The sequence below is a fragment of the Penicillium psychrosexuale genome, assembly GCF_028828465.1.
Source record: "Penicillium psychrosexuale strain IBT 29551 chromosome Unknown utg000001l, whole genome shotgun sequence".
NCBI lineage: Eukaryota > Fungi > Ascomycota > Eurotiomycetes > Eurotiales > Aspergillaceae > Penicillium > Penicillium psychrosexuale.
Window position 1 is genome coordinate 2628541 of NW_026643186.1, and position 16373 is coordinate 2644913.

General features: G+C 48.6%; 6 protein-coding genes across 6 annotated transcripts; 4 read left to right on the forward strand and 2 right to left on the reverse strand.

The window, feature by feature from the left end:
- Window positions 1-56: 56 nt before the first annotated feature.
- N7518_001024 (putative C6 transcription factor) lies at window positions 57-2353 on the reverse strand (the record flags this gene model as incomplete). Its single annotated transcript, XM_057181952.1, has 5 exons — window positions 57-475; window positions 531-666; window positions 719-1100; window positions 1153-1590; window positions 1650-2353. The coding sequence occupies 5 exons, from the start codon at window positions 2351-2353 to the stop codon at window positions 57-59; spliced, it is 2079 nt and encodes a 692-aa protein (XP_057047302.1).
- A 568-nt stretch (window positions 2354-2921) lies between these two features.
- Window positions 2922-5636, forward strand: N7518_001025 (F-box domain protein; the record flags this gene model as incomplete). Its single annotated transcript, XM_057181953.1, has 2 exons — window positions 2922-3031; window positions 3128-5636. The coding sequence occupies 2 exons, from the start codon at window positions 2922-2924 to the stop codon at window positions 5634-5636; spliced, it is 2619 nt and encodes an 872-aa protein (XP_057047303.1).
- A 2821-nt stretch (window positions 5637-8457) lies between these two features.
- Window positions 8458-9795, reverse strand: N7518_001026 (uncharacterized protein; the record flags this gene model as incomplete). The annotated part of the gene is made up of 1 exon (XM_057181954.1): window positions 8458-9795. The coding sequence occupies one exon, from the start codon at window positions 9793-9795 to the stop codon at window positions 8458-8460; it is 1338 nt and encodes a 445-aa protein (XP_057047304.1).
- A 1255-nt stretch (window positions 9796-11050) lies between these two features.
- On the forward strand, window positions 11051-11353 carry N7518_001027 (uncharacterized protein; the record flags this gene model as incomplete). Its single annotated transcript, XM_057181955.1, has 1 exon — window positions 11051-11353. The coding sequence occupies one exon, from the start codon at window positions 11051-11053 to the stop codon at window positions 11351-11353; it is 303 nt and encodes a 100-aa protein (XP_057047305.1).
- Window positions 11354-13002: 1649 nt separating this feature from the next.
- On the forward strand, window positions 13003-13361 carry N7518_001028 (uncharacterized protein; the record flags this gene model as incomplete). The annotated part of the gene is made up of 2 exons (XM_057181956.1): window positions 13003-13222; window positions 13279-13361. The coding sequence occupies 2 exons, from the start codon at window positions 13003-13005 to the stop codon at window positions 13359-13361; spliced, it is 303 nt and encodes a 100-aa protein (XP_057047306.1).
- A 1875-nt stretch (window positions 13362-15236) lies between these two features.
- On the forward strand, window positions 15237-16189 carry N7518_001029 (uncharacterized protein; the record flags this gene model as incomplete). Its single annotated transcript, XM_057181957.1, has 2 exons — window positions 15237-15292; window positions 15373-16189. 2 exons carry the CDS (start codon window positions 15237-15239, stop codon window positions 16187-16189), a joined length of 873 nt encoding a protein of 290 aa, XP_057047307.1.
- Window positions 16190-16373: the final 184 nt, after the last annotated feature.

Consider the following 16373-nt stretch of genomic DNA (forward strand, 5'->3'; position numbering starts at 1 on the left):
CAGGGTATATTGTTGAAATAGGAATCTAGAAATATATGTTCAATGAGCTTTTTTGATCATGTCAGGTTCACATCTTGGAAGACGGAGACATCCCATATTCCTGTCATATCAAAGGGGAAACCGTCCATCGTTCCAAAAGTATTCGATATCGACATCATGTCGTCAACGATATCGTTATTTGTTTGGGTTTCTGGCAGCGATATTGCGGCCGGGTTGACTAGCCCGCTGTCTGCCATCGTGGCTGTGAATGCCTGGTCCATTGTGGCACCAGTTCCGGGAAGTCGGTGCATAATGCGTTCGCAGTGGTCTAGACACATGTCTGCTACATCCCAGTCTTCTTCTTCCCGCACACGACGCAAGACTGAGCGCAGGGTTTCGACGTTGGAAAGACAGGATCGTGCAACATCGCTATCGGTGGTCTCGAATGCACAACGAACTAGCAATGTCGCCGTTGACGTGAGATGAAAAGCGCTATCTGTCAAGAAAATTAGAAACAAAAAGCAATATATAGAAAGAATGCTTCAACTTACAGGGTAGCCAGAACTCAGTGAAATTATCTTTTCGCAAAGACGTTATGAATCCAACAATCTCCTCTGCAGACCTTCTACATTCCGTTTGGAAATAGCGACGTGCCTCGGTGTTTTCCGTTTCGGAGTTGTTGACTTCCTGCGAGGTTGTTAGAAATCATCCTTTCAAATTTCCCGCTCCTCCGGCTTACATTTAGTTCAACTCGGCTGACAAGCATTTTGACGGCTAAGAAAGCCAGTTGCAAGCTGCTCGCTCCATAGATCCGTTCTCCGGTATGGATTGTGGGTCCTCTCAACCAGTCCGGTAGTGAGTCTTCCCATATATCTAAATCTGTTCGTATTTGTCTAAGCTTCTTGGATGTCTCGCGTGCAGGTTTGTGTTGCAACCCATAGACCAGTGGCAACAGCTCGCCTAAAGTTTCGGTCAACCGGCATAGGTAGATGTGACAGTGTGCTGCTCTCACACGCTCTGTAGCGCGGAGGTTTGATGGGACTAATACCTCTACGGTGGGTAGAGGCACGTCATATTGATTTTTGGAAATCTGGGGTGGGACACCATGACCAAAGCTTCCCCTATTTATTGTCAGGTTTGTTGCAAGCCAAAAGAAAAACCGAACGAGCTTACCAACGATCGTGAATCACAACCCCCCACCACAGGCGAATCCGCTGGTTTTTTTCTGCTTGTGAGAGCTTCCAATTGCTAGGATCACGGTTCAAGCCAAGGCAATTTGCCAAAGATAACATGCGGCCACAGCTGACGGCGTTGCCAGTCATAGAGAAAATGGGTCGTCCTGTTAGGTCAATAAGCGCCGCGCTGATTGTGTCCAATCCGGGTGCTGAGAATTCCTCATGCAACGCGGCGACAGTCATGTTGATCGCATATCGTACATCTGGCTTCGGATGACACGCAAGCTTTTGGGTGTGTTTCCAATATACGAGGGACATGGAATAGACTTGACACACTAGTGCAGCTGGTGGGTCGTGCAGGTCATCGGCGATAAATGATTCCCAGAAAGATTCCCCGTCGAAGATTGGAAAAGAAACGTTAAAACGATCAATGAAGCTAGAGGGAGAAATATCAGTAGAGTAAAAAACGGAGGGAAAGGCCAATGGTCAACATACAGTCTCACTAGGTCGTGTTTGAAGGGCCCGAGTATTTGTTCGAGTACCTCCTTCTGGTTCTCACCAGGAGGCGTTCCCTTCCGCATACCTTTCCTTCGCCGCGAGATTGTGGTGTAAAGGACTGGTTTCCGTGGGTCGCTAGAGTAGATATTATACGGGTGGCTGTTGGGCTCTTCCGATTGACTCGACCGCTCTGGGGGCATATGTTTTTCAATGACTTGGGCATCCTCGGCGACCATAGGGCCAACAATGAGAACTGACTCATTCTGAGGATCATCCATATCTTTCCGCCGCAGATCACTTTCTCGACGACCACCCGACGAAGTCGTTCCATGGGGGCTCGGCCCATTTATCGGCTGCCGGGGCGGGATATTTTGGCCCATATGGGTGAGTTCATCTGAACTACGTTTACGCTTGTGTCCCGGCATGGCCTCCAACGATGGAGGCCCCGGCCAGGATTTCCGGTCCGCGCCACTCAAAACCGAAGCATCCGCGTTGGCTTCCTCTTGATAGTGACAGTCGGCACCTTGAACGCGACATAGAAGACAGGATTGACCGGGGATATCGACGGTACATCGAGACTTGCGCTTGCGACACAAGTCACAGGCGCGGACCTTATGGGAACGGTACGGTCGGGCGCCGGCATTGAATCCGGGAGATGGAAGTTTGGACGAGGAATTGACTTGGACTGGTGCAGGCGACATGATGTGCACCCAAGTATGAGGCAGTTATGCCGAGGGATAATACGGGGAAAGCGAAGATGGTGATTTGGAGATTTTGGTCGGGGTGTTCTCGGAGTCGGCCGATTGGCGGTTGGACAAAGTGAGGGGTATGAGCACGAGGCCTGCAAGGTAGGGAGAAGACCGGGTCGGAATTGGGAGCTCCAAATTGGCTGGAAACCGTACACGAGATGTTGAGGCTACATGCACATCATATTGTGCAAAGGAGGTCTCCCCAGATATCAGAATCCGGCGATCTCATTTTCTTATCAAAAATTGAACTGCGGGCATCCATGGATCCATGTGGGGAATGCTGACTCATGCCACGTGAAATCGCTGACATAATGATTTTCTGCCTTAGGCGCTTTCTATTTTTATCTTTGGACTTGGCGTGCGTAGACAATAATGCAGGCGATCGACATGAGATGTTTCATTGACATTGGTGTCCCGCATGCCTTATGGGGCAAGAAACTGCACAGCCACAAGGTCATATTATTCTCAACAATGTCCGCGGCGTGCTTGATCTGTTGTATGTAGGTCGAGAGCGGTCATCATGGTGGATACCTCCCCTTTCCAGGACTCTTTCGTCCATCAAGCGGGCTCTTCTGTATCGCCCGGCCTAAAGACATGCTTTGACCGGCTACCACTTAACGTGATTGAGCAGTAAGTTTCTATCTCACCAGGTAGTCGCAACCTTGTGTTCGTCCGACATGTGGCCTTACGGTCAGTCATTGACTGCAATTCTGACTAAGTCAATAGTATCCTGTATGCGTCCGATGCCAATACATTTGCATCACTATCTCTGCTAAACCGAAGATGGAAACATGCGTCCGATTCCGCGGCATTGTATGCCTATCAATTGTCTCGCTGTTCATCATTTTCCTGGGCTCGCGGGGTCATTTCTGAGGCAGAAAACCTGACTAAACTCAAGCGCCAATTTGTTAAGCAGGTCAGGCAGAACGCGTTTGATGCATTTTTACGGCCTCGGCAAACTCTCCTGCGATTAATTTCAAGTTCTATGAGCTCGTCGATGGCCTTCCCACAGGGTGAAGTTTTTCGATTCTCATTTTCAGGAAATGGTCAAATGGTGCTCTGCATCAGCTCTTCTCGCATTGTCATACTAGACGTGGCCACCGACCCAGTCGCCGTCAAACATGAACTTATAACTCGAAGGCGGCCCCTAAGAGCCGCAATCCGTGATGATGGCTCTCTCATTGCCGTTTTGTCCTCCACGCATCGAGTTCATATCTACAAGCTCTCTGACGATGAAGCCAAGCACATTCGAGTTATCACTCTGGATGATGCTCCAAGATATATTAAATTCTCTCCATCAGGTAGTGTGCTAGCCTTAGCCTTTGAGGATAGTATTGAGGTATACGCTGTGGCTGAAGAGGCTTTGTCGACCGACCGTCGGGCGGTGCGTTGTCACCGTGTCGATGCACTTTCATTTTCGCCTGACGGGTCGATGCTTCTTGGCTTTACGGCTGAAGGTATCGTCACCATCACTCCTCCGTTTTATACCGAGACTGGAACGGATGCCTCACCCGAAGAACTCGAGATGCGAATGTGGACAACACAAATTCTCTTCCCTGAGACAATCGGTTGCCCTATCACTCACGTCTCCCTTATTGCTGGTCATGAGGAAGCCGATGATCACTGGGTGATGGGATATGACAAACAATTGGGGGCGTTCAGAGCAATCCAATTAAACAAGAATGCCGGAATCGTTTATTTCGCCAGTCCATTCCTCGCAGATGAGTCTCGGGAAATGCAGCCAAGCATGAGACCCGCCACAGATGAAACTGGAGAACTTTCAGCTTTGGGGTTCCAAGATTCAGAACTGTGGATATATGGGATGCCTGGCTTGGGTGCTAGTGGAATCACTGGTACCCAGGTTGGTGGTGGTCATCATTATGGAGGTTGCGCGCCTCGCGACAATCTAGCACAGCTTCAGAAGATCGTTCAACAACCTAAGATCTTGATACGGGGGCGGCGGGTGAGTGACATGCACGGGATCACATCCGCTCATTGGGTACGTTCGGATTCAAAATGCCGCCGGAGACTAGTCGCGGTAGCGCCTGGTGGTGTACGACCACAGAACCTTGGCCGAGAAGATATTCCAGTTGATGGTGGTCGAATCCTCCTCCTTGATTTTGAGCGCTCTACCATGAATGGTGAAACGACTGAGCTTGACATCGAAGTTGGAGAAACGGCACCCAAGATTCTAATGGAGCCGGACTCCTCTTTGGCCACGGAAGTTGAGCTTGAAAGAAGGCGAACACGACTACATCGTGGCGATACTGCTACAACATTCGCGGATCTTGGCCATTCAGCGACTACTCGAGAATCCCGAGCTCTGCCACTTCATTTCCGCCGCAACAGTCTCGCAATTCCTACCTCGCCAAGCGAGACTTCTCCCGGCGATATAATCGACCTTCCATATGACAATACGCAGCCTCGTTCCAGCGAAGTTCTCCATCGAGCTGCCACTGTGGCTGCATCAACCCGTGGGCGATATGACCCTCGATATCGTAATTCCCACGCCCCTCGACAGATTCCCCATGAGAGTGACGCCGATAATTGGGTGCCACCTCCTCCCCCCTACACAGCGGATCCATTGCCAGATGGTCTACCGAGAACGCCTCTTTCCCCAGTCAATGTTGTCGATTCTGTCCCCCAGCCTGAAAGAGAAGAAATCGCTCGTGTCGCGCAGCAACCGACCCGCCCACGTCCACAATCTGTCAATCTACAGGGGCTCGGCGGTATGACTGGCGCCAGGCGCAGGGGAAGTTCCATCGGCAGAGACTTCAACCCAGATCAATTAATCCCCCAAGATTCTTTCACAAACAACTTCGCACCACAACAGCCTGGATCTGCCTTAAATCCACCTATAGTGATCCAACCTACCACGCCTACGTTTGCTGTGTATCCGTCCGAACCACTCCTACAAGAGAGCAACATGCCTCTTCCCTACTTGAGGTCCTCGGCACTGGGCGATGCACTTGGCGATGCCTACTTTCCATACTCTGTATCGTCGCCAAACCTTCTCCATATCCCACAGCCATATGAAGACGGGCAGGGCACTGCAGCAGATGACGAGCATGACGTACCTGAGAGGCAACGGTCTTTCCACAGGCGAGTTTCAACCGAACCCTCTAGCTTACCGCCACCAACGAACGAGGAATGGCGCCGGCGAATTCAGGACTGGAACGATAACACAATTAAGGAGCGGAGCCGTAAGCGAAGGGGGAAGTGCACTGTCATGTAGCCTGTTTTACCATATATCCAATTTTCCGTCTAGAATAACTGTCAAATTATTAAAACAAATATTTGTTTCCAGCATAATAGTCATATCTTACCATCTCCCTCTCATCCGAGGTCAACCGCTGATTCGTTCGCTCCCAAATCCCTGCTCCGAAGTCGACGTAGAAGGTGATTTCCTCTTGCAGCCCGACCTTGGAATGACCATGCCAGGACCTCACCCAAATGTAAGTGAATCATCGCTGCAGTCCGTTGGTGGAACTTCTCGTATGCATGTTGCAATATTTCCCTCGGTTTCCTTGTGCCAAATCTGGGCTAATTGCCGCATCGGGGTGACTGGAGGGGTGTGAAAAGTGACGCCTGTACTACACTTTGAATGCCATGAGATCTGCTCGGTCAACCAGGAGGGATAAATTGATAAACTCGGTTAAGTTCTCCTCGTTCGGTGTGATTGCTCCAATCCTATCGTTTGCGTAGGGGGTTTAGAGCCACAGACGCCGGTTGGACCATATTAGTTTTTCCATGAGGAATCAGACAGCACTGGGTCCGAGCCTCGCTTGCATGACGAGAATGGTTCTTGCAGATCTCCAGTCTCTTGTTAATGCTGTGAGGACAACAAGCATTGATGCTGTTAGTCAAGGTGGTCGGAACCCGATCCCACTTTGTCGATGTTGTCAGTATAATCTTTAGCTGGCGGCCTGACTGTCTCCCCATCAGCAATCGGCTTTGCCATTTTGTTAACATCTAATAGTAGCTTTGTCTGGCTGTAGTGCTGAATTCTTTTAAGACAATTTACATATTGAAGATAATTATTTCTGCCGTTAGCCCTTTCGCCACTCGAAAAAGCCATCGCCATAGTATCAGTAGATCATTCCTCTATACAAAAAGGGTCTTTAGAGAAAAGCCTGTGCTGAGTCGATCCTGCCAGCTTCAACTGCATGTTTCCTTTCCCTCTTAAGATCTACCACCATTAGAGCACAGCTGCTTTTGAACAGGACTACAAGATCAAGAATAATCACAACGGAACAATATTATTGAGTTGACCGAGGTGAAGAAAAGACAATCAAAAATCAACAACAAAAAGGCTATGCTTTGTGGGGTATCACTGAAACAACAAGAAAAGATCTGTACAAACAAAACACAAGGAACCCACACAACGCGCATGCTCATCCCAGTTTTAATATCCCCTTGTACCATGTCCCATGTTTCATATCCCATCATGATCCGTAGACCATACACCAAAGCCGGAGTTTAACCGGTAAGAAAGGAAACGCTGGGAGCACTGATGAATCGATGGAAGGAGTCACGGACCCTGGAAAAGCTAACAGTCAGTAAATGGAAATACAAAGTGGGGACGACCATATAATACCAGGATTTTCTTCTTTCTTCGAAATGATAGTTGTTTTTGTAGGTTCCTACTCAAGGGCTTCTTTTCTTGGATGCCCGAGGAGGATGAAGGTGGTCCCGAAGGTTGTCGGAATGTCTGTCCAGGAGACCTATTCCAAGGTCTGAAGGAAACGTATCGAGCAAAATTGATGATGGACGTCAAGAGGCTCGTCCAGAGACCTGTTTCAAGGCCCGCGGAGAGAAAAAACAAAGGTAATTGAATCGGAATTGAGTGAATGATCCTCTCTTGATTTTGTTGGATTGGCGTAGAAGCATGCTGGAAATCAACGGTCCGATAGATGGTCATGGCGTTCTTGATCCAGCCAAGGCTTGTCCCATAGCCCGGCGAAGAACCGCTCAACCTGAGTTGACCGGCAGGTGGTGTGGTTATGGTAAGTTGAGATCAAATTGTTTAGTTTTCTCCCAATTTTCCAACTGAAGCCGTCCCGTAAGCTCAGTGGAAGTCTTTCCTTTCCCAGGTAATCAAAGACTGATCCGTTTGGGAAAACCGACTGTTTTCATGTCGGTTGAATGATGGATGCACATGAATGACCGTGGGGTCAAGTGGTTGGAGTATGGAAAGGCAGGTTCGGTGATTGTTGTCCTGCAAAAGAATGAAGGAACGAACTCAGCCAAGACCTCGTTACCAAGAGGCTGTGGCGAGGAATGTAGTACATGGAATAGTGTTCACAGATAGTCGATGTGAACCCAACAGGATTGGATTTGAAGGCATGCGAAAGACGATCAAGATGTGTTTTTAATCGAGCATCTCTCCAGAAGGTCATGAACAGCCCGATCGTACGAGAGTCCGTTTGATTGTTGATGCAGCCGAGGGCGAACGACACTGGAGAGAAGATGATGATAAACTTGAAGAGGGTAAGATGGTCGACTAAGGATGCAGTCGGCTCGCCGTGGATAAGGATTGACCGATGCGACTTCTGTTCTTCGATGTAATGGTCGTGCCCTTGGACTGAGCCTCAATTGGAGAATGAGGCACAGCGAAGGAATATTTTGTAAGGGTGGCCGTGGTCGAGGGCCGAAGAACAGAAATAGAATGGACAAATCCCAAAAGCGACGTGTCGCAAGAGAGATCTCTCACCTTAAGTGAAGGTGAGAAATGAAGTGAGAGTGAGGTGAGAGCAGATCTTTTTTTTGCTGATTGTCATCATTTTTTTCTCACTGTCTCTTTTTTTGGTTTTTTTGGTTTTTTTTTTTTTTTTTCCTTGCATATTGGTCAGTCAACTCAATCTCCAACCCAAACACCATACGAAAAGCTTCTGAGGACGCTCAACGCGGCCCCAACACAGCATTGTACCAGCAAACAAAAGCGCTGCAGGACAGCCAAGAAGGACCTAAACAACCCTCCGAAGAGAGGAGTTCCTTCGAGGTGTCCCACTCAGACACTTTTGCTGCTGGTACATGTCCCAACTTCACCGAAGCGTCTAGGCAGGACGCTGTCGACGGCGACGGTGGCGGGACTGCTGGGGAAGGGCGTCATTGGGCGAAGTCGTACCACAGTCCGTAGGAGTATCAATGCCCACATTCGCGAACAAGGGGGTTGGAGAGAGAGGACCACTCTGCGGATCACCCTGCTCCTCCAGACGGCCAGGAACGAAGACCGGAGCCACAGCCGACAAAGGCGTCGAGCTCGAAGACATCGCAAGAGAAGCACTGGAAGCGTAAGAGGCTAAAACATTGGAATGTTTTAGTTCCTTCTTTTCCTGTTGTGCTTTCTTTGCATCGCGACGTCTCTTTGCTTGCGACGGACGGCATTTCCTCCTGTAGTACCGCGGGGTGGAAACAGGACGCTCATCTTCCGCACCGTTTCCAGTCGATTCCGCAGCCGGAGCCTCAGAATCGGACTGGTCGGAGGCGTAGATATCACTCGAGTTCCAAGGGTGCCGAGAAACCAAGTTCGTGCGAGCGTCATCCGTAGTGTTAACCGGTATAATGGAATCGCAGGCCGATTCCGGGTCCAGTGACGGCTCATCTCCCAGGCCTTTGGTGATCCGGTGGACCCAGATACCGGCAAACAGAGAGAGAACCGACACATGAGACACAGACTCGGGACAACTGTCTGCAGCCATGACCCAAGCAAGAATTTCCTCATCCGTTTCCGTCGGGCCCGCGAGCAGACGATCCATCTCCCTGTCAAAGGAAGATGAATCATCCTCGGCCACAAATTGCACACGTGCAATCTGCGGTTGGCCCTCGAGAACCTTCAGAGTCCACTCAATCAAGGTTTCAAGACCGGAGAACAATTGCCGTGAGTAAGCAATCAAAGCCCAGGGGATTTGGACGAAGCACCATATAGCGATAAACAACAACGTGGCGATGAAACCTTGCCCGGGCTTGGACCTAGGCGAGTGGATGTCGACAAACTCCTTGGGATCAGAAGATGTCACTCCGTCGCTTGACCAAGAGGAAACCGGGATGGGTACCAGGAACGGGGTTGGAAACCAGGACGGCATATCATCGACCAGCTCACGCCGGACGCTGATATCCGTACCAAGGAAAAGAACCATGTCCGTCGAGTTTGAATACCCATGGCCAACGTGAGAGCGCGACTCCCATTCAGGATGCTCGCGCCGGGAAGCGTGTCCGCACTCGGAGGCGACAGCGTTCACCACGTCACAGAAGGCCCAAGATTCCATCGTCAGCTGGAACGTACCAGACAGACGCCGCACGAACGACTGCCCTGGAACAGTGAAACCCGGGATAGGGAACCACTGACTCCAGAGAGTCATGCCCACGAAGATCCCCAAGAAGGGAATCAACATGTTGAAAATTATTTTTTTTCTGCACAGGGAAGACAAAAAGATTAGCAGTTGTGTCAACAGAAGGAGTCTGAGATAGAAGTAATTACTTTTTTTAAAATAAAATTGAAAAATAAAGGCCGGCGAGGCCGAGGACGCGGGGGAAGCAGAAAGGTCACAGCGCAGGGGGCGCTGTTGGAAAGTGTGTTGGTAACTTGGGGAGAGAAGAGAGAGAGAAGAAGGAAAGAGAAAAGTGAGGGGAGGGGAGGCTTTATAGGAAATCCTGGGAGGTCCCTGGGGGCTCAAACGGAAGGTGCCTGCCCAAAAGGGAAGGAACGATGGACACAATGGGCACAATGGCACGTGTATCCCCCATTGTACTCACGTTTTAGGAAGTGGCGACTGCCAGAAAAGGACTAGTAGCCCAGAAAGTAGCCCAGAAAGGGACTAGTAGCAACCTATTGTCCCCCAGGGCTGACTATTGAGCCTATTGAGCCCATTGATCACTTTCAATTGAGAATGGCAGGAGCTACCGAAAAGGGACTAGTCGACTATCCAGCCTCGATGTTGGTAACCAGACCAAGACTCCATTGCTTCAGGGTCTAGGCCTTCGTGCGTAGATGCCAGCTTGGATCGTCTTCGTTGTAGAACTTGCAAATAAGTAATAACCTCACTTAACACTTGCACTAGAGAGCAACTGAGAGATAAGTACAATGCTATATACATTACAGGTATCTGTCTGTCTGGTCAAAATGTCAGGCTTTGGGGGGCAGGTGCGTGTCTCATGACTCTAGGCTTTCGTTTTATATTGTAGGTACACTGAGGCTTCTTGGCTGTCTAACCTCTCACTTTAGATAGCATCATGATCACCAGATCTGATGTTAACTAGCTCTCATCTTGCCTTCATGGTATACTAGAATTGCAACTATTCGTCGTCAAGATGGCCATCGCATTGATGTGTCTCCGCGAGGTGACATCGTCACCTCACATCAGAACACCAGGCTTTGGAGAGCATTCCCAACTCACTCAACTCAAGTTACCAAGCAGTGCTTGTCAGCTATCAGTACGATAACGCGCCGGTTATCCAGCTTAAATACCATCTCCAGGTGACGAATGTTCGAGAGACTTTACAATCATGACGGCCTCACTGGTCTGTCTCCGTCGTGCCCAAAATCGTTTAGCGATCTAAAAACCCCTGCTCCTCCCTCAGCGAGTCGAATCACAATCACGTTGGAAAGTCCTATCCCCCCCGGGGGCCCATATCAAGCGAGAATATGATATGGATCGAGGTGCAACCTTGGGGGCTGTCGAGCTCTTCCTCCGACACGGCTCGGAAGTCCAAATTCCTAGGCTCGCAGGACTCTACTGTGAAATGTGCAGCTCATCATATCAACATGACGAGTGCAGGCAGCATATCCTGAGTGAACACACCAGCAGCACACGAACTACCATCTCGACCGAGACGACACCTCCCTACACATTTTCAGAGAAGGTAGGCAAGACTGAAGCCTCCACACACCATCACCGAGCTAAGCAAAAGCCCCAACCGTCTGAAGAGCCGGCTACTACCACATACAGGTGACATGCCTCCGATCCACGATTACAAACCCGAGGATAAGTCGCAACCTTATATGTTTAGCGAAACAGCACAACCACAGCTACCCCTTATCTGCTCGGGCAAGCAAGCATACGTTCCGCGAAGACTGAGCGGCGATAGGAGATGGTTTAGAAAACGATGACTATATTTGAATTTGATACGGTCTGTGGATTGTCATAATGATTTTGTATACTGCCGACCAACCTCTCCCCACAGACGGGAGATCACCGTTAACTTTTATATATCTGAGTTTGCCAAGGCTTTCTATGAGCGTTTTCCCTTGGAAAGCCTAAAGTATGTTATTTTTACTACTACCATCCCTGACAAATCCCGGGAGGGGCTTGACTTTCCGCCTAGGGAGTCTTCGTTGCCAGTTTTGCGGTATTCTTGGTATTCCAGTTGGTAAGTTGTCGCCGCCTTTGTTTTGTCGTGACATCTCATACCGGCGAAGACTGGAGTGAATATAACCTTCGGTTCGATATTGAGGATGTCTGAAACCTCCAGGGCTACCTTGATTCGCTTGACTAACTTCCATATCCAATTTTTCTAGATGATTAATAATATCTTTCTTCAAGCGTGATATGGTTGTTAGAGTATTCCCGCCTGGTGCTCTAGTTGTGAGGTTTTTTAGTCGGATCAAAACTTGTTTCGTTTAAACAACGTAGATCTTATTTTATATGAGACCCCAAGGACCAATAAGAGAACGGCATTCTCTGATTTCTTAAGTATGCGGGAACTGTTAATTTCGGACTCTAAATCAACATCTAACCCTAGGTTGGATCAAATAGACAGTTTGATATAGCCGATAGAGGAAATAAAGAGCGATAGTCAAGTTGCTGACAAGTACTATGTCTCTTGGCGATCTATACTCGAAGAATACAAGTTGACGTAAGGAGCATCCATGTACATAACTAGACACTGATGACTAGCCAGATCACAAAAGTATCATCGGAATGTACGTACGTGTTAGTAGCGGATTATTATGCTAATAAATGTTTTGATGCAAACCTTTGGTCTTTCGTTTTTTGTTTCCTCTGATGTTGGGCCTTTTTCTTTATTCTTTATTCCCTCGGACTTTGTATACCGAACTTCAAATGTTTTTCCAAATTTCCATGTACACTTGAAGCGACCAATAAAAGTCATGAATATGTAGTCTCGCTGACAAGCTTCAAACTCAATCCATGGACCCGATACCGAAGCCACGTAAGTGCTATTTTTGGGCGTTTTCAATCAAATGCGACACAACTATGTAATGATTGGTGGATAGTGTTCCAAGAGTCCAAGAGTTGAACATTGGAATGTGTCGAAAACATGGCCAATAGGATGATCATGTATAGAGACAACACATCAGATTCCAAATCCGAGGTATCGAGGACTTGTAATCTTCAGAAGTCTATTTGTTTTGTTCTTTATATTTTTTTTCTTTCTTGTTCTTTCTTTCATCTCCCCCTCTCTTCATCTGTCTCGTTTCATCCGTGTGCTAGTCTGTCTAGCATCGCAAGACATCTACGGTTCCCAGCTTGCGGAGGCTTCCTCCTCCACCATGCACTGACCCGCCACTTACGATTCAAACTGCCTTCGCACACTGCAATTCCCCAATCTTCCTCAAGCTTTCTTCTGCAATTCTATTCACAATGGGGCTCTCCAACGCAGCCATCATTGTCATCGTCCTTGTCGCCTGTCTCGGAGCAACCGCACTGGGAGCATCGCTCTTTAAGCACTACAAACCCGCCGATGGAGAGACCCCGTGGAGTCCAGGCTACGAGCAGAAGGTCTACATGGCCGAGGTACGGGCTCGAGGATTCGAAAATCTGAGGCAGATATACTGGGGTGAACGAGATCTTGAGTCGCGTTGTATGTTCTAGTGATTTCTTGATCTGCTCATGTCGCTGACTTTCATTGTTGATTAGATCCCCCAGCGGGGCCGAGCTACTATCGTCCCCACACCACTTACACTGAAGACACCAACACAAAATATACAGCGAGCTCGTAACCTCTCCTCTCTCCTTTTCTCGTCCCTTTTCTCGACCTTTTTACGAATTACATGGATATTTGACGGAATGAACACGGATGTTACACGGGGGAGAACTGGCGTTACACAGGGTTACATCGAGTCACAATGATGGGTTCTTCTCAGCAAACAAACACTGAGATGCGAATGAGTTTGCCTGGTTTCACGGGACTGGGCATATGCTTTGGAGGAGTATTCTGATTCGGTCGGCCATGGTGGCTTGGACAATTTTTTGTCTCGAAATTATGGTTTTTTATGGTATGGGATGGCCCTTGGATCTGCTTGCGAGTCATCTCGAAATTATTGCCTTGCAGCCGATTTGCTTGCATTTGTATCTGATATTCACAGTATTGCTCTGATCAAATCAAAGAAAGTCTATCTTTACAAGACGAAGCCATTGTGTGATCTGAAAATCGCTCCGAGCTTTGGCTGATGGGATGTCGCGACTAATCGGAGCTTTCCAAAGCTATATATCCTCTCGAATCCATGGAGACATGGTCAGATCAGTCCCCTGCTCCTATACGGGGTGAATCGCACAGAGCCACACAGGTCAGATCAAGGAGGCCCCCATTTACCAGCGGATTCGCTGTCTCGCGCCCTCCGAATTTACCATCGCTATGGTTCATCGCCCCCCATGGGCGTTCCAGATAGCGGACATGGTGGACAGGATATGATTATGTGCGGCCCTTGCGGACAGGCTTCGGTCGCGTTTCAGGCGTTCGGCTAGGCTTTTCAGGCCTGTGGATTTCGGCGTGTGGTCTTTTTGTCTGGGGGTATCGGGCCTTTAGATGGTTCTTTGCCATCCTGACCATCTGTTATACTCTGCACACACAACCTGGGAGCCAGAAGGTGTCATTTTTCCTCATGTCTGTGCGGTCTACGGGCTTTCCGTACGTAGGCTGTTTTGTCTCGTTCTCCAGTGTATCTTTACCAATTCCGCCTTGGATATGGATTCTCTTGCCTGAGATGTGTTTCCAGCCCTTTTGCTGCTGCTCGTATTCGTATGATCATGCAGATCCAGACATTGGCGAGTCTTGGTCCTGGCTCACAGATGGAGAAAACGGTAAATCAAAAGAGCGCGAAACTTCCCAACTCCTCGGCTTGAGTTCGCGAATCTCGCCATATGACCATACAATATTGGGGTGGAGGGGATTGGGGTCAACTCCACACAACTTATGGTCTGCATTAAAAATTATGCTGCGCATAACTTGGCCTTCCAAACTTCCGTATCAAGTCGGAGGAACTCTTGACCGTCTTTCGGGGATCCAGGAGCATTTTGTGATTGTTTTATGAAGTCATTTACGTTTGAGCCGACATTAGGGGGTGGCTATGGGTGTCCGGAGAAGTTGAGGCTGTGAATTGCCCTGTCGGGCGCACGGATCGAAAAAACGCCGAGACCGAACATCAGAACGGCTTTCGGTGCACAAATCCTATCGAGATGCGTACTTCGTATTCTGTATGGGGTATGGAGTAGCGAATAAATATTGGAATGCCTTCAAGATATCACTCGAGCTTGAAACGATCTCGCAAAGGGAATTGTAGATGCCTGGCCTGTAGAGTTTACGACCAGATTTACACTCTGTCTGTGTGTCTCAAATGTCCCAGGCAGCCAAGATATTCGTCTCTCTAGATATAAACCAGCCGTATTCGCGCTGGTTTCCTGTTTCGACGGTCCCACCCTATTTCCCAGGCTCGTGCACATTGACATGGACAGCGGGGAGGGCCAAGGCTGGCTAGCTACATGTATTTATACTAGAAGTTTCCTTTGAGTCTTTGTAGCTCTCATCTCTCAGCTCTTTGCCTTTTTATCATTTTTCTTTCCTGTGTTTTTCTGGACGTTCAATCTAAACACGCAATATGGAATCTCCCGATACTATTCCAAACTATGATAGCGATACAACAAGCGAAGAACGGTACGTAAGAATACTTCGGAGAAGAAAAAAGCATATAGATTCTTTCGTTATACTGGCAATTATGTCTAATTCAACTCCAGACCATCGACTCAACCCGTCAACACCAAAATCCAGGCCAAGTTCCAAATAGCCCGGCCGCCCTCAAAATCAAGTCAACGACTTCGACTTAGCCCCAAACTACTCCTTCAAATTCAACAACTACCTCCAAACCACCGACCAGTGCCTGTACTGGAGATATGGCAGCCACCGTTCCGCAAGTCAAAATTGACAAAAGGTCTCCCTCAACGCCCAAAGCTCGGCACGAGAGATATCTACGCAACCCTCAATGAGCCATATATCACCAATAAACAGCCAATGGGACAAGAGCATCCCAAAGAAGAAGACACAAAATCAAAAAACACCCAAGAAGAAGATATCGTCGCTGCTATGTGCCAACCGTCAAGCAGCATCAGCTCTACATCCTCAATTCACTTCCGCGACACAAAATGTATCTGGCAATCCAGTACCAACTCGGCAGGAACTGAGAAAGGGACTTTTTACAGATTCATCATTAAAGAAGAGGAAAACACAGCCGGCCCTGAGCAGCCCCGGATGATTATGCAGTGGGAGAAACGGGTACTCCCTGCAAATGGAAATGGAAATGCCGCTCCAGATAACGAACAATTCATTCTTATGGCGATTGACCGCAAGATACGCCGAAAGAGTCGCATTGCTACGATGAATCGGGGCGGGTTCGAGATTTTCGTAAGGAAGAGTTCGATCCTGGACCATCTTCGGACTTGTATGACGTTGACGGAACCTATTTCTGAGGGCTCTGCGGATTTGGAGACTTGGTTGTACACTCTTGTGTTAAATTTGGGTGTCTCAGTGGCTTCTCAGGAAGGATGGTTAGGTTGATTGTTCTTAATCGCCGGTGAAAACATGCATGTACCTTGAACGGTTTCTAGATATGAAGGGTTACTTGCGATATCTGGGATTATGAAAAGCACTGCGGCTACTGATGCTTATACTGGATTACTGTCATAAACTGGGTTGCAGCGTCCATCTATAGGCAAGTATTCTTCTTGTCGCCGAGGTCATC